A 13315-nucleotide genomic window follows, 5' to 3' on the forward strand; every position below is an offset into this window, starting at 1 on the left:
ATATTTCTGTTGCTGCCAAACTCAAATGTTGACATTCTAACTCCTGATATGATGGCATTAGGACCTTGGGAAGTGACTAGATCCTAAGGGCTCTTTTATACAGGAGAAGTGCCTTTATAAAAGATACCTGACAGCTTGATTGCCACTTTCACCATACGAGGTTACAATGAACCTGCCAGTACGCCTTGATCTTGCCTGCCTCCATGACTATGAAAAATAAATTTCCATGTTTACCAGCCATCCCGTCAATGCTATTTTTGGTATAGCATCACAAACAAAAGAAGATATCTATCTTATGGCAGTGCTTTTATGCTCCATGAGATCAACAGGAAATCCAGAGTTAATTCTACATTTGCTCAGTCAAAATATCACTCAACTGGGGCTAGCGAGAAGTCATCTATAGTAACCATTATTGCTCTCATAAATCAGCTTTCCATGACTTTCTCATTTGTGTTAAAGACAAGTAACTATCAACTAATTATAATCACAAGCAAAACCTGAGAGTCTTCTTTGATTCTATTGGTTTGCTTGCTGAATTTCTAACATGCCCATTAAAAACATATACATTGCCTTGTGTTGGTGGCTTACACCTATAATCCAGCTACTTAGGAAGCTGAGGTCTGAGAATGAGGGTCAAAGCCAGAAATGGCAGGAAAGTGTGTGTGACTCTTCTGTCTAATTAACCACCAAAAAGCTGAAGTGAAGCTGTGGCTCAATTGGTAAGAGTGCCAGCTTTGAACAAAAATGCTTAAGAGACAGCACCTAGGCATTGAGTTCAAGCCCCACTACTGGCACAAAAAAAACATATCAGCCCCACTACTACAACTGTACTTTTTTTGTACTTTCGTTCCCATTTTCTCCACTGTAACCCTATATCAGATGCTAGTAATTCTATATTCCTGAACTAGCCATGAGTTTTTGAAAGTTCTCCTTTTTCTCCCTTCATCCTTCCAACTCATCTTTTTTTTTTCACTCACTGGCAAATGTGAACTTACTGACTGCACTGAACTAGCTTTTGCAAATGCATTAATGAGGAAATATAGATGTAGTCTCTGCTCTCAAAAGGAAACACAGAACTGGATGCCAGTGGCTCACAACTGTAATCCTAGCTACTCAGAAGGCTGAGGTTTGAGGATTACAGTTAGAAGCCATCCCTGGGAAGGAAAAGTCCCTGAAACTTTGATCTCTAATTAACTACCACCACCACACGCGCACGCACGCACGCACGCACGCACGCACGCACGCACGCACGAAATGAAGTTGTGGCTCAGTGTTAGAATACTAGCTTTGAGCAAAAAAGCTCCGGGATAGCACTTAGGCCCTGAGTTCAAGCCTCAGGACTGGCACCAAAAAAGAAAAAAAAGACATAGTAAAGTAACCAAATGAGAAATAAAAGAATTATTAAAAATACAGGTAATACTCTAAATATATTACACAGAATAACACTGATGTGTAATGGCATTTAACCCAAAAGTTGAAGTACACTTGTACTTAGCACAATATATATTAACATATATATACCCTTTCATATTTTTATCCTTAAGTGTTTGAAAAATATCCTTTTTTGGGGGGGGGGCCCAGCTCCTTTCATAGTTTTATGTAACATATATTTTTCTACTTTTATTTCCTGTCTGGATCATTATTATCAATTTAAAAAAGCTTCTCAAAGGCATGGTAAAGCTTTTCATGGCATTTGGTAAAAACTGCTATTTAAAACAGTATGTTGAGCATAATATTTTTTGTGATTTTTTTCTATCATTACTAGATAAACAGTATAAAAACATAAGTATCTTTAATTGTGGCATTTATTTAAATATGCATTAGTCACATAACAGATGTATATAGGTAGTTAGCTCTTTTGATTTGTGTCCATTTGTTGCTATGGTAATTTATTCATCAAACATTCATTAGATACCTATGCCTGGTACTAGATGCCAGGAATATAGTAGTAGTAGTAGACAAAACATGACTTTTATATCCTAGTTGGGGGAATCAAGTAAACAGATATAAAGATAAGCAAATGGGGTGACTTTACATGGCAATAGTGCTATAAAGAAAATAATACAGAGAATACTTCTGAATAGAGGAGAGCTTCTTTAGCTAGAAAGGTCTGAGAAACTGTCATGTGAGTTTGACAACAGAACAATAAGAATGAGCAAGAAGTTGACAGAGGAGATCAGAGATGCAGGAAGGCATGTGGCCAAATCACACAGAACATTAAAGGCGAAGTACATACAATGAGAAGCTACTAGTAGCCTATTCAAATTAAAGCACTAAAGGTGGTGAGACAAATTTAAGCTACTAGTAGCCTGTTCAAATTAAAGCACTAACAGTGGTGAGACAAATTTGCACTGAACCATTAATATTTCCTGTTTCCTTTATCCTCTCTTTGTTATCAGGAGTATACTTGTAAAAACTGGGGTTATCAGAAGTGGTGCTGTGGTTCAAGCAGTAGAGCACTTGCCTTGAGCTGAAGAGCGCAGGGATAGAGCCCAAGCCCACAGTTCAAGCCCCATGACCGACAAAAAAAAAAAGGAAAAAAAATTGGGGTTATGGGTAGATCTATGATACTAAAATAGAAGTTCATTAGGTTAATTGTTATATTTGGAACTGAAACCATGAGTATAACTCCACAGTATTTACTCATGATAATATTAACCTCATTTTTACTAAGATAATAGAACTTACTTTTCCATAAACTTATTTTCTAAAAAAAATTAGTATTATATATTTAGCACACTGTCCTTTGGGAAATATCTCATGTTTTGTTTTATGCAAAATAAAAAAAGTGTATTTAAAGTTAAGATTAGACCAAGCAGGTCTACAAGGCTTGATTATTTGTGAAACTATTGTGACCAAATTTCAATACATGAAATATTGTCCTTACACTAATAAAATGTCAAAGGAAACTGACTTAAATAAAGTACTTCTTTCCCCTCTTTTTTTTGGGGGGGGGGCAGAGAGTTCTACAAAATGAAAGATAGACAAGAGTCCAACTACGCATGTTGCAATTATCTCAACTTGATCTTCATGAAACTTCTAAAAGGATGATTCAGCTACCTTGGAAGCAGAGTATCAGAAAGTGGCTAGAACAAGGAGACAGAGGAAATGAGAGATGCTCCTCTCAACACTTTATACCAATGCTTCCAGCACTTTTGATTTTTAGGGGTAAATAGTCAGTTAAGTGGAAATTATTTTTAACCATTTTCCATCAATCTTTCTCAGGTAGAGTAATTTATAGGACAGATGGCCTAGATTGGGGTTATATCAGGATTTTTGATATGGTATAATATTTTTAAGAGAGACTTTACTAAACTGGCTAATTTGGTATCCTCTATGTTGTAAATTTGCTGTTAATGTTTAGAGCCTTGGAAAACCTTTTATTCATAAAAATAAAAAAATGCTATGGTTTAATGGGCCAAAGGACACTTAATTCCCATTCTGATATAATGTTTAAAAATAATTTATAAAAACACCACATATTTTAAATAAGATATCAGAACCAAAATTACTCTCTATAAAATGTATATAAATGCTTTCCTCCTACCAACTTTAAAACAAATAACTAGAGTCGTTAATAATTCTAGCTTGCCAGAGGCATGGCTATTTCTTTATACTGACTGTCGACTATCTAACTTAATTAGAGGTATTAAACTCCATGCTGAGGTCAACAAGCTTTACTTTCTCCAATATTACACTTCAACCAGTGCTCATTAATGTGCCTACTGAATGGATTAACACACCTGAAGATATATGTACAAATGACAGAGGGGACAACCTAATGATATTCAATTGTTCATTTGTAATAGGACACATGTTCTAGGCCTCAACTTATTACCACTAATGTGGAATTTATTAAATTCAGGAGAAAAAATACCAATACAGAAAGCAATATTTCACTAAGAAGAACTGGTATAAGGCAGTTGTTTCTGTGATTGTTTAAACAATTGACCTATTAAGAAAATGATACAATAATAAAACAAAAATATAAGCTTGTTGAAAAATATCTTACTAGGTCTCTGAAGAACAGATCGAGAGTCATAAAGAATGGGGAAGAGAAAAAGCTAGATATTATAGTAATTAAAGTAAGATGGTGCTGGCACAAAAAGAGAATGACCAATGCAACAGAATGGAATCCAGAAATCAATACAGACATGAATGGTGAAATTTAATTTGCTAAAGGTACCAAGAATACATATGGAGAATTTAGTCTCATCAATAAATGGTGAGGAAAAACCTGGATTTACACAAGAATAAAAATGAAATCAGACTGTTAACTTTGAGCCATACATAAAAATCAACTCAAAATGGATAGAAAACTTAAATGTAAGACTGAAACCACGAAACAACTAGATGAACACACACACACAGAGAAAGTTCCTTGATACTGGCTTTGGCAATGGCATTTTTGGATGTCAGATCAAATGTCTAGGCTAGAAACACAAAACTAAATAGGATTATATCAAACTATAAAGCTTCTGCATATAAAAGAAACAATCTACAAAGTAAAAAGGGAACCTACAAGCTGGGAAAAACGGCAAATTATATATTTCATAAGATGTTTAGATCTATGCTGGATGCTGGTGGCTTACTCCTAGCTACTCAGGAGGCTACGATCTGAAGATCACAGTTCGAAGCCAGCCTGGGAAGTCTGTGGAAAGGAAAGGAAAAGGAAAGTCTGTGAGACTCTTTTCTCCAATTAACTACCAGAAAACCATTAGTGGAATTGTGGCTCAAAGTGGTAGAATGCTATCTTTGAGCAGAAAAGTTGAGGAACAGTGCCCAGCCATGGAATGCAAACCCTAGAACTACCTCCCCACCTCTCCACCCCCCCAAAAAAGAAATATCTAAATTTATAAAGAACATTTACAATTTAGTAGCAGAAAATCAAGAAGCCATTAAAAAGGTAAGCAAAGGACCCTAACACATATTTCTCCAAAGTAGAATGGCCCGATGATATAAGGTGGCTATATTGGGGAAATTGTCAAGGAAATGCAAAAATTAAAATCATTACAAGCCAAGTGCTGGTGGTGGGGACTGTGCTTTGAAGCCAGCATCGGCAGAAAAGTCCATAAAGCTCTATTTCCAATTAATCAGAAAAATGCTAGACTGGAGGCATGGCTCAAGTTCTATCTCTAGCTGAGCAAATAAGCCAAGCAAGTGCAACCCCTTGACTTTAAACCCCAGTACCAGCAAAAGAAAAAAAGGAGACAAAACAAAAACAACAAAGCTACTGGGAGATTTGTTAATATGGCTAATATGAAAAAGGCAATAAATGATTATGAGAGTGTAGAGGAAAAGGAACCCAGTATATTACCAATGGGAATGTAGATTGGTGTAGCCACCTAGTGAAAATAGTATGGAAGTTGTTGAAAAAATTAAAAATAAAACTTCCAATACACAAGAGCTGAAATCACCCCCTCATCTGTTCTTCCATGTTCACTGTAGTATTATTCAAGATATCTAAAATCTAGAAACATCGTAGTTGTTTGTCTATAATAAATGCATACTAAATGTGTTTGTCTGTACATGTCTGTGCCTATTTCTGTGTATGTAGTAGAACATTACTCAATATTCAAAAAGGAGATTTTGCCATTTGTTTCAGCAACATGGATGGACCTACAACAAAAAAATAGATAAAGAATAATACAGCTGGGCTGGGAAGGTGGCTCAGTGGTAGAGTGCTTGCCTCGCATGCATGAGGCCCTGGTTTCAATTCCTCAGCATCATATAAACAGAAAAAACCAGAAGTGGTGCTGTGGCTCAAGTGGAAGAGCACTAGCCTTGAGCTGAGGAGCTGAGGGACAGCACCCAGGTCCAGAGTTCCAGAGTTCAAGCCCCACGACTAAAAAAAGGAATACAGCTAGACATAGTAGTGACTGCTTATAATCCCAGCCCTTGGGAGGCTGAGGAAGACCATGAATTCAAAGCCACCTTGGGCTTCATAGCAAGACTTGTTTCAAGCAAAGCAAAGGAAAACAAACACCACACAAACACAACAAAAACGGTGAAAAAACAACTACCTTTCCAAAGACCCTCCTAATAATACAGTGGTTTAATACAGTGGTTAAAGTGATGAGAGGATGAAATGGGAAGATATAGGTCAAAGGATTCAAATTAACAGATACATAGGATGAAAAGGCTAGAGGTCTAATAAATAGGAAGAAATGTAGTTTTATAAAATTAGATGGTATTTGAGATTTTGTTTTGTAAGCATATTTAATTCTATCTGTCAAAGTAACTGTGATGACAGATGTTATTTTGTTTCACCACAGTAATAATTTTATTATATCTATATAGCTTGTAACATTATGCCATAAACCTCAAATATACACAATAAAAATTTACTAAAAACTGGAAGAACTATAATCTCCAATCACATCATTGCTTTCTAAGGAAAACTACAACAATCCGAAGATAGCAATGGGTATACCCAGAAAGAGTACTTAATAAATTGTTACATATGTTTTTTTTTTGGGGGGGGGTCCAGTCATGGGGCCTGAACTCTGTGCCTGGGTGCTGTCCCTCAGCTCTTCAGCTCAAGGCTAGCATTCTACCACTTGAGCCACAGCGCCACTTCAGGCTTTTTTCTTTTTTCTTCTGTGGTGCTGAGGAATCAAACCCAGGGCCTCATGCACCTTCCCAGTCCCTACTTATGTTTTTTATATTAACTTTCTTACTAGGATTTTACATCTAAAACACATTTTTCTCAACACTTACTTTTTTGGTCAAAGAGTCATCAGAATCTGAAGGCATTCTTGTTGACACATGAAATATTACTTCTACTGTAGAGGTAGCAAAATATGGAGTGGTCAATCCAGTGCTTTTGTTTTTTTGTAGTCCTCCCATAAAACCACAATGATTTGTAAGATTTACCTAGAAGCAATGAAAAACTCTATTAACTAGACAGAACAAAACTCCAAAACACTTTTGAAAAGGACTTGAACTTGAAAGTGAAAAAGGTGACATTGTCCAAAAGAGAAATGTAATGTATTAGCTGAATGGTAACACCTTAATAATAACAATAAATCATATTTGAAAAAGACTTCAACTTTTTTTGCTTTGCATCACATTAGGAATAGAGGAATAATGTGTTTTGGGTTTTTTTTTTGTCGGTCAAGGGGCTTGAACTCTGGGCCTGAGTACTGTCCCTCAGCTCTTCAGCTCAAGGTGAGCACTCTACCACTGGAGCTACAGTGGCACTTCTGGTTTTCTGGTGGTTTACTAGAGATAAAGAGTTTCACAGACTTTCCTGCCAGGGCTGGCTCTGAACCGTGATCCTCAGATCTCAGCCTCCTGAGTAGTTAAGACTACAGGTGTGAGCCACTGGCGCCCAGCTAAAGTTTTGTTTTTCTTTTTGCTGGTCCTGGGGCTTGAACTCAGGGCATGGGTGCTGTTCAAGGCTAGCCCTCTACCACTTTAGCCACAGCATCACTTCTGGCTCTTTCTGAGTAGTTTATTGGAGATAAGAGTCTCATGGACTGGCTTGGAACAATGATCCTCAGATCTCAGCATCCTGAGTAGCTAGGATTCCAGATGTGAGCCACTGGCATACAGCTAGGAATAAAGTCTTTTATATATGATTAACTAATACTACATCTAGAATTATAGTCTTCCCCTCAGTATCTGGGGTTTTTACATCTAGGGATTCAATCAACTATTAGAAAATATTCAGAAAAAGGTCAAGTGTATTCTGAACACAGACTTGTCATTCTCTAAATAACACAGTATAACTTACCTATCATTTATTTCATTAAACACAAATCTAGAGATCAAATTATTCAGAATAATGTAAATCATGCTATACTCAAGTGAGTAATGCAAATTTTGGTGCCTAAGGGAGTTCAGGAACCAAACCTCCATAGACGCTGAGAGACAATTGTATTAATTTATTGTTCACATTTTTTCCTAAAGTATTTGAGAATTCATAATTAGTAACAATTAGTAATCAACTGCTGTTCACTATGAGTCTTTTTATTAGGCAATGAGATATTAATGGTGAATTATAAAGATCAGAATAAATATAAAATCTGAGCTAAAATAATTAGGTATATCAGTATTTATTCATAAGTTTGTGGTATAAACTAGAGCCCAGAATAAAATATAAAAAAGCACAAATTATACTTCAATTCCATTTAGTAAACTATAAATTTTAATCTGTGAAAAGATTCTTTTTCTTTTTTGGTGCTAGTCCAAGTCCTTGAACTCAGAGCCTATGTGCTGTTCCTCAGCTTCCCGCCACCCCCCCCTGCTCCGGCACTCCCTGCCCAAGTCTAGTGCTCTATTGCTTGAGTCACCACTCCACTTATAGCTTTTATGATGCTTAATTGGAGATATTAATCTCATGGACTTTCCTGCCCAGTCTGGCTTTGAACAATGATCCTCAGATCTCAGCCTCCTGAGTAACTAAGATTATAGGTATGAGCTGTAGCAGCACCTGACTTAAACTGTGAAAAGATCTAAAGAACACTTTCATGTTCTCTGTGTGTGTGTATGTAAATGTGTATATATGTATATTTTAGAAATTAAGTGTAATTAAAATTCATATGTGTGTACATCTATATATATATATCACCTTTATTTAAGGGCTGTTGTATTGGGTAATATTCCTTGGATCTATGTGATATAAAGAAGTAAAAAAAGAGAAATATAGTAAAGAAAAGGATATTGCACTCAGAAAATCAATTATGCATATACTTTGAAATAATAAAATTTTGATAGAAGTATTACAAAGGACAATCATTAAATTGTTAATCTGGAATTTAAATATGACAGTGGATGGCTTAAAAAGATAAAATCATTTTGAGTGATAAATTGGAGAATAAAAAAATATCTTCACATTGTTAACTGAACAGATATCATATGTCAGTGTTATTAATGGCTAACATGTAAATGACAGACTTATTTTTATGCTATTACTAACAGATTGCATCTACCTATATACTCATCTACTTATTTACTTAACAGTGCTAAGGCTTGAACTCTGTACTTCTTGAATACTAGGTAAACACTAGTATTCAACTGAGCTATACCCTCAGTTCTCAGTCTTATAATTAAAAAAAGTATTTTTTGATTCATTAATACAATTATAATATTAAAAAATTAGTAGTATAAAAATTATACCAAATTCCTTCTCTATATTTTTCATCTATCTACTTAGTTTCACCAAGAAACCAATATAAGTTTGCTTCCAAAAGTATTCTGTCCAATTAAATTTTTAGATGTGAATGCATTCAGAGCATGGAGATAGTATTCTACAACTTTTTGTACTTAAAATGTTTTGAAAGATACTGCTGGTTAAATTTTTGTCTCCCCAGCGTTAAGGCTTGAACCTGGAACCTGGTATATTCTAAGGCAAGTGCTTGAACCATGGCTTCATAAAAGTTCATTTTATTGAGGAACAAGAATTTAACCAGTGTCCTACTGATGGATATTTAGATGGCTTCCAATCTTTTGGTATTGGTTAATGTCTTTTGCTATTGGTTAATATTGCAATGAAAAACATGAACATACATTATGTTGTAATCTGTGAAAGTATATCTGTGGACAAATAGTTAAAACTTTTAAGTCAAAATAAAAACTTCAAGTGCACTTCTAACTTTGTAACAATACTAAACTGCATATCACAGATAACACTAACAATGTATGACAGTATGAGAAATACACCATAATGCCTGATGAAAAATAGGTTTTTGTTTTAATAATAAGGAAGGTCTATTTCCAAGTAAATTCAATGATTATATAAAGAAGAATGTCTCAATTTAGTGTTCCTTTGCCATATACACTTTTGTAAATTTGCTAATCTCTAGTTTTTAACTTATTTAAAGTCATATGCAGATAAAATGATAAAGAAAATTCGTTGTTCTTTGCCTGGAGCCTCACAATGCAAAACTCGTATTATATACTTGCAATACAGCGATGATATGGTTAAGAGAAGGACATGTTTTCAACACGAGGATCCCCCGTTTGTTACCATATCATATGAACAATACCCATACTCTCTCCTCCCATCTCAGCTCCTTCATGCCTTAGAAAAACAGAAGTTGTTCTCAAGTTCTGTAACTGTCATTTCAATAATATTATATTAATAATATGTAATATTCCAAGAGCCTGGAGATATTCTTATTGTCTTTTTGTTAATGATTTCAGATTTCATCCCACTGTGGGTAGAGATCACACCATATGATTTCAATGCTTATACCTGTTTTTTTTTTATAGCATAGAATATAATCTATTTTTTGTATATGGTCAAAGGATATTTGAAAAGCATGTGAATTTTTGCACATTCTTTTTAGCATTCACATTCTTTTGCTCAAACTTTTGTGCTACTAGTTGAGTCACAGCTCCATAGGACTTTTGGTGTTTATTTTAGGGCTCTGTTGGATAAACACACATTTAAAACTGCCATGTCTTTTAAATGGATTGATCTTTGCATTATTATATAATATATCTTGTCTCAGGTAATTTTCTTTCCCCTGAAATCTATCTGATTTAGTATTAATGTACCTGCTCTGACTTTTCTTTAATTATAGAACTCTTTCTATCCTTTAGCTGACAGACTATATATTCTATTTGAAGAGTTTCCTTTAGATACACAGGTAAGCCATGCTTTTAAATTCACTTGCTAATCTATGTCTTTTAATGGTAATATTGAGACCATTTATATTTCATATAATTGTTGAAGGCTTAAGCCTGCCATCTTATTTTTGCTTTTTATTTTCTGTCCTTTCCTCCCTCCTTTCCTCCCTCCCCTCCCTTCCTCCCTCTCTTCCTTCCTTCCTTTTGTTCTTTTGTTCTTTTGTTCTTCCTTTTGTTCTTTTGTTCTTTGGTACTGGAGCTTGAACTCGGGGTCTAGGCACTGCCACTTAGCTTTTTTGCTCAAAGCTGGCACTCTACTACTTAGGCCACAGACCTACTTCCACTATTTTCCATTTCTTGGTTGTATTTTTCCAAGCTCTTATGGGTTATTTAAATGTTTTCCAGAATTCTTTTTGTTTTGGTGCTGGGCCTAGGCCTTAAACTTAGGACCTGGGGGTCCCTGAACTTTTTTGCTTGAGGCTAGTGCTGTACCACTGGAGCTACATCTCCACTTTGACTGTTTTTTTTTTTTTTTTGTAAGATAAGAACCTCATGGGCTTTTCTGCTTGGGCTAAACCATGGCCATAATGTCAGTCTCCTGAGTGGCTGGAATTACAGGCATGAGTCTCTGGCACCCAGCTCTGTTTATCATCTTTTTAGTTTACTGTTTTAGTGTGTGTTCTAGGTACATCATATGCACATAACTTTTTCACAAACAACTAGTATATCTGTGTCTAGTAATGCTACTTTACTATATGTCCCTTTACTTTCCCATTTGTAATATAAATAAATAATTCTTGTACATGTTTAGTTTTGCTCCAATTGTTATATATAATTAAGAAAAATCAAGAGAAGTTGGATATTTTTCTTGCCATGCTCTCTCCCTACTTGATACTTGAAAGTTCTTTCTTTTATTATTCTCTCTAGCAATAGAACTTATTTCAGCAACCCTTTGTGTGTATGTGTGTATGAGTGTTTCTGTTGGACACAGGGCTTGAACTCTAGGCCTGGGTGCTGTCCCTGAGCTTTTGTGCTCAGGGGTAGCAATCTACCAGTTGAGTCACAAATCTATAGGCTTTTTGGTGCTTAACTGGAGATTAAATTGGAGATTAGCCCTGACTAAACTGGCCTGGTCAATCCTCACATATCAGCTTCCTGAATAGCTAGAATTACACATGTGAGCCCTCAGTACCTGGCTCTATAACACACTGTATTTAAGTCTACTCTCTCTTTGACGTTCAGTTTGATTTAGACTATTTTATTATCTTCCAATTATAATGATAGTTTCTGTTGTATTACTACTCTACTCTATTTTGAGGACTAACTACTGAATGTTTTGTTTGTATTTTAATTTCTAAAATTTCTATTTGTCATTATTTCATTTTGTATTTCTTTTTTTTTGGTGGTATTAAGAATTGAACTCAGGGATTTGTGTTAGTAAGGTAGGTGCTCTACAACTTAAGCCAGCTTCTTATTTCCTTGGTTATTTTTAAGGTAGTTATCTTGTTTATGCTTAGGTTGGCCGTGGCTGTGATACTGATACTTGTGATTTCCTATAATGTATGGAATGACAAGCACATACCACTGGACTCAGTAATTGTGCTTTCCCTGTAGAATAATGGGCACATGTGGTTCTGTACCCAGATAGTGAGATGGAGTATCTCAAACTTTATGCCCAGTTTGGCCTTGAACTATGATTCTTTGATTTATAACTCTTAAGTAGCTAGGATTATAGGATTGAGCCAACTGCATCCAGCTGTATTTTCTATTTCTTTGCTGAAACTTTCCATCCTTTTATTTAGAAACACAGTTCCTAATTGTTCTCTGAAGTATTTAAAATCTTTGTCATTTTTCCCTAATAGCTATGCATGTCAAGGAGAATCTTTTCTAGTGTCATAATTTTTTGCCAAATCTGATGTCAAAAATATTTGCTCTTATATTTTCTTTTCTAAGGCTTGCACTCTGGGCCTTGGTAATATCCCTGAGCTTTTTTGCTCAAAGTTAGTTTCCTACCACTTGAGCCACAGCTCCACTTCTGGCTTTTTCATGGTTAACTGGAGATAAAAATTTCACTTTCCTGCCTGGGCTGGCTATGAACCATAACCCTCAGTCTTCTGAATAGCTAGGATTATAAGTATGAGGCTATATAAGGAGTGAAGCAAGTGACTGACTTCACCCTTTTATATATGGCTTCTCAGGTGTGTTAGCAAAAGACTATTCTTTCTTCAAGGGATCGTCTTGGCATCCATGTAAAAAACTAGCTGAATATAGAGGTGTAGGCTTATTCTGGACTTTCATTAATTTTATTCCACTGATCGTATGTCCATCCATCTAACAGCACCAAACTATTAAGTACTAGTTGGTAGTAACTTTTGGAATCCACAAATATAATTCCTCCCAATTTGTTCTTCTTCCCATGTTTTCCTCACTTGAACTAATATTTCTTGGCTTCTTCAAAACTGAGAAAAATCTTTTTATAATGTCTTAAACAATTTTCAAGGAACTTTTCATAAACATTATCTATCTCAACTGAACTTCAGATAATCTCTGCTACCACCTGTGAAATTTAATAAAGAGGCCTAGAAAGCCCATATGACTTACCAAAGGAAAAATATCAAGTCAATCATAAAAATATATACTAAATCAATAGAGTAAATAAAAATATACTAAATACCAAATATATATAAATGATTCATCATAAGTTTAAATAATCACCAGGATATGATTTCCAAGGCAA

General features: G+C 35.2%; 1 protein-coding gene across 9 annotated transcripts in view; it reads right to left on the reverse strand.

The window, feature by feature from the left end:
• The window catches only part of Ralgapa1 (Ral GTPase activating protein catalytic subunit alpha 1), a 233307-nt gene that overhangs the window by 39978 nt on the left and 180014 nt on the right, over positions 1–13315 (reverse strand). For all 9 annotated transcript variants that reach the window (XR_011372986.1, XM_070026666.1, XM_070026690.1 and 6 more), the window contains one exon: positions 6721–6876. Coding sequence is in view for 8 of the 9 variants with exons in the window: in XM_070026666.1 (XP_069882767.1) it covers positions 6721–6876 (156 nt within the window). In the remaining variant the exon portion in view is untranslated. The remainder of the gene's footprint in view (positions 1–6720; positions 6877–13315) is intronic.

This window comes from Dipodomys merriami, unplaced genomic scaffold (genome assembly GCF_024711535.1).
Source record: "Dipodomys merriami isolate MVZ:Mamm:240054 unplaced genomic scaffold, mDipMer1.0.p SCAF_1, whole genome shotgun sequence".
In the NCBI taxonomy this organism is placed as follows: domain Eukaryota; kingdom Metazoa; phylum Chordata; class Mammalia; order Rodentia; family Heteromyidae; genus Dipodomys; species Dipodomys merriami.